General features: G+C 42.4%; 1 protein-coding gene across 1 annotated transcript in view; it reads right to left on the bottom strand.

The window, feature by feature from the left end:
- Nucleotides 1-1,313, bottom strand: part of LOC107494396 (uncharacterized) — a 10,047-nt gene extending 8,734 nt beyond the window's left edge. Inside the window, exons 1-2 of the mRNA XM_052263080.1 lie at nucleotides 762-1,313; nucleotides 27-593 (exon numbers count right to left, since the gene is read on the bottom strand). Of these exons, the coding sequence (XP_052119040.1) occupies nucleotides 27-593; nucleotides 762-1,313 (1,119 nt within the window). The remainder of the gene's footprint in view (nucleotides 1-26; nucleotides 594-761) is intronic.
- Nucleotides 1,314-1,922: the final 609 nt, after the last annotated feature.

Here is a 1,922-nt window from a genome sequence, read left to right as displayed (position 1 = left end):
ATTGGCAGATAATGACTTGATATCACTTTATCTCCCGGAGAGAAACCTTCAGTGGGAATTTTCTTGTTTCTCCACCCTCTTGGCAATTTCTTTACACTTCTTCCCTCTCTTTTGAGGATTTCTTCATTGACCCTTATGCCAGGAGGTTCCTTCTTATCTGTTTCTTTTGATTCTTGTGGCTTTAACTCTTGTAATTCTTGTTTGCCTTCCAAGGACTGTTTCAGAGTTTCAGCTGCTGGATTGCTTTCCTCCAAACACAGATGGCTACTATCATCCTTAGGCTTTTCAGATTCTGGTTCAGGATCAGATGCAGGTTTGAAAACATGGAAAATGAGCTGTTCATCATGTATTCTCAAAATTAGCTCTCCTTGTTCTACATCTATAAGCGCTCTGGCAGTGGCTAGAAATGGCCTTTCCAGAATGATAGGGTGTAGGTAGCTTTCCTCCATGTCCAAAATGACAAAGTCTGTGGGGAAGAAATAATTTCCCACTTTCACCAGCACATTCTCAACTACCCCTTCAGCTTGCTTCTGAGTTTTGTCAGCCAGTTGTATGATTACATCAGTGGATCTCACCTCATTCAGTTGTAGCCTCTTCATAAGAGTCAGAGGTATCACATTTATGCTAGCTCCTAGATCACAGAATCCTCTGTCAATTTTTGTTTCCCCTATGATGCAGGGGATATGAAAACTTCCTGGGTCTGTTTTCTTAGAGACTATGTCCTTCTTGATGAGGGCACTGCATTCTTTGTTCATTATTACAGTTTGTCCTCCCTTCAAAACCCTTTTCTTGCTTAGCAATTCCTTCAAATACTTGATATGTGTAGGCATCTGCTGGAGAATCTCAAGAAAGGGAATATTGATGTGGAGAGACTTAAATGTCTCTAAGAACCTCGAATATGTTTTCCCTTTTTCACCTCCTCCTATCCTCTGAGGAAATGGTACTTTTGGTTGGTATGTTCCCAGCATGCCTTCCTTTTGCAATTCTTTGGCTTGCTCCATTCCATTTTCCTGCTTAGCTTCTTCCACACTGTCTTTCAGGATTTCTGTCTCCTTTTCTGAGGGTCTGATTCCTTCTTCTTCTGAGGCTTCCTTCAATATGGTGATGGACTTGCATTCCTCCCATCTCACTCCCTTTTGTTCCCCCTTAGGATTCTTTTCAGTGTCACTAGGGAACACTGCAGTTGACTTGGGAGCCTGTTGAGATAGCTCTCCTACTCGAGCCTCCATCCACTTGAGTTTTTCGCCATGGTTCCTTAAGGTCGATCTCACATCATCCCTAAAGCTTTTCAACTCACTTATGTCCTGACCCATGTTTACTAACCTTCCTTCTATCCTGTTTAATTGATCTTGAAATTGTTGGTTCGGATTGGATTGGGCAGGTTGGTTATTTTGGCCATGATATGGTGGTTGGGAGTAAGTGTTTTGTGTGGCTTGGTATGATCTTTGGTTGGAGTTTTGGTATGTGGAATTGTTATGTTGGTTGGGGTTGTAAGGTTTGTGGTTTTGTGGTTGGCTTTGCTGGTTTCCCCACCCAAAGTTTGGATGATTTTTCCATCCTGGGTTGTAAGTGTTGGAATGTGGATCATACGATTGCCTTCGTTGATTTCCCACATAGTTGGCCTCTTCCCAATCACCTCCTTCAATGCTTACCTCTTCTTGATCTTGTGTGTGTATTGCAGCCACTTGCTTTGTGTCTAATTTCCTGGTGAGCTCTGCTAGTTGCTTGGCAAACACCTTGTTTTGGGCTAAAATTGTATCAACATGGTTCAGCTCCATAACTCCCTTAGTGTTGTGTCTCTCTGAAGCATAGTAGTACTCATTCTCAGCCACTGTCTCAATCACTTCAATGGCTTCTTCCACAGTCTTTTTCCTGTTCAATGAACCTCCTGATGAATGGTCTACAGCCTTCCTTGATTCATA

Source organism: Arachis duranensis, chromosome 6, assembly GCF_000817695.3.
Source record: "Arachis duranensis cultivar V14167 chromosome 6, aradu.V14167.gnm2.J7QH, whole genome shotgun sequence".
Taxonomy (NCBI): Eukaryota; Viridiplantae; Streptophyta; class Magnoliopsida; order Fabales; family Fabaceae; genus Arachis; species Arachis duranensis.
This window is presented reverse-complemented; position numbering and strand designations above follow the sequence as displayed.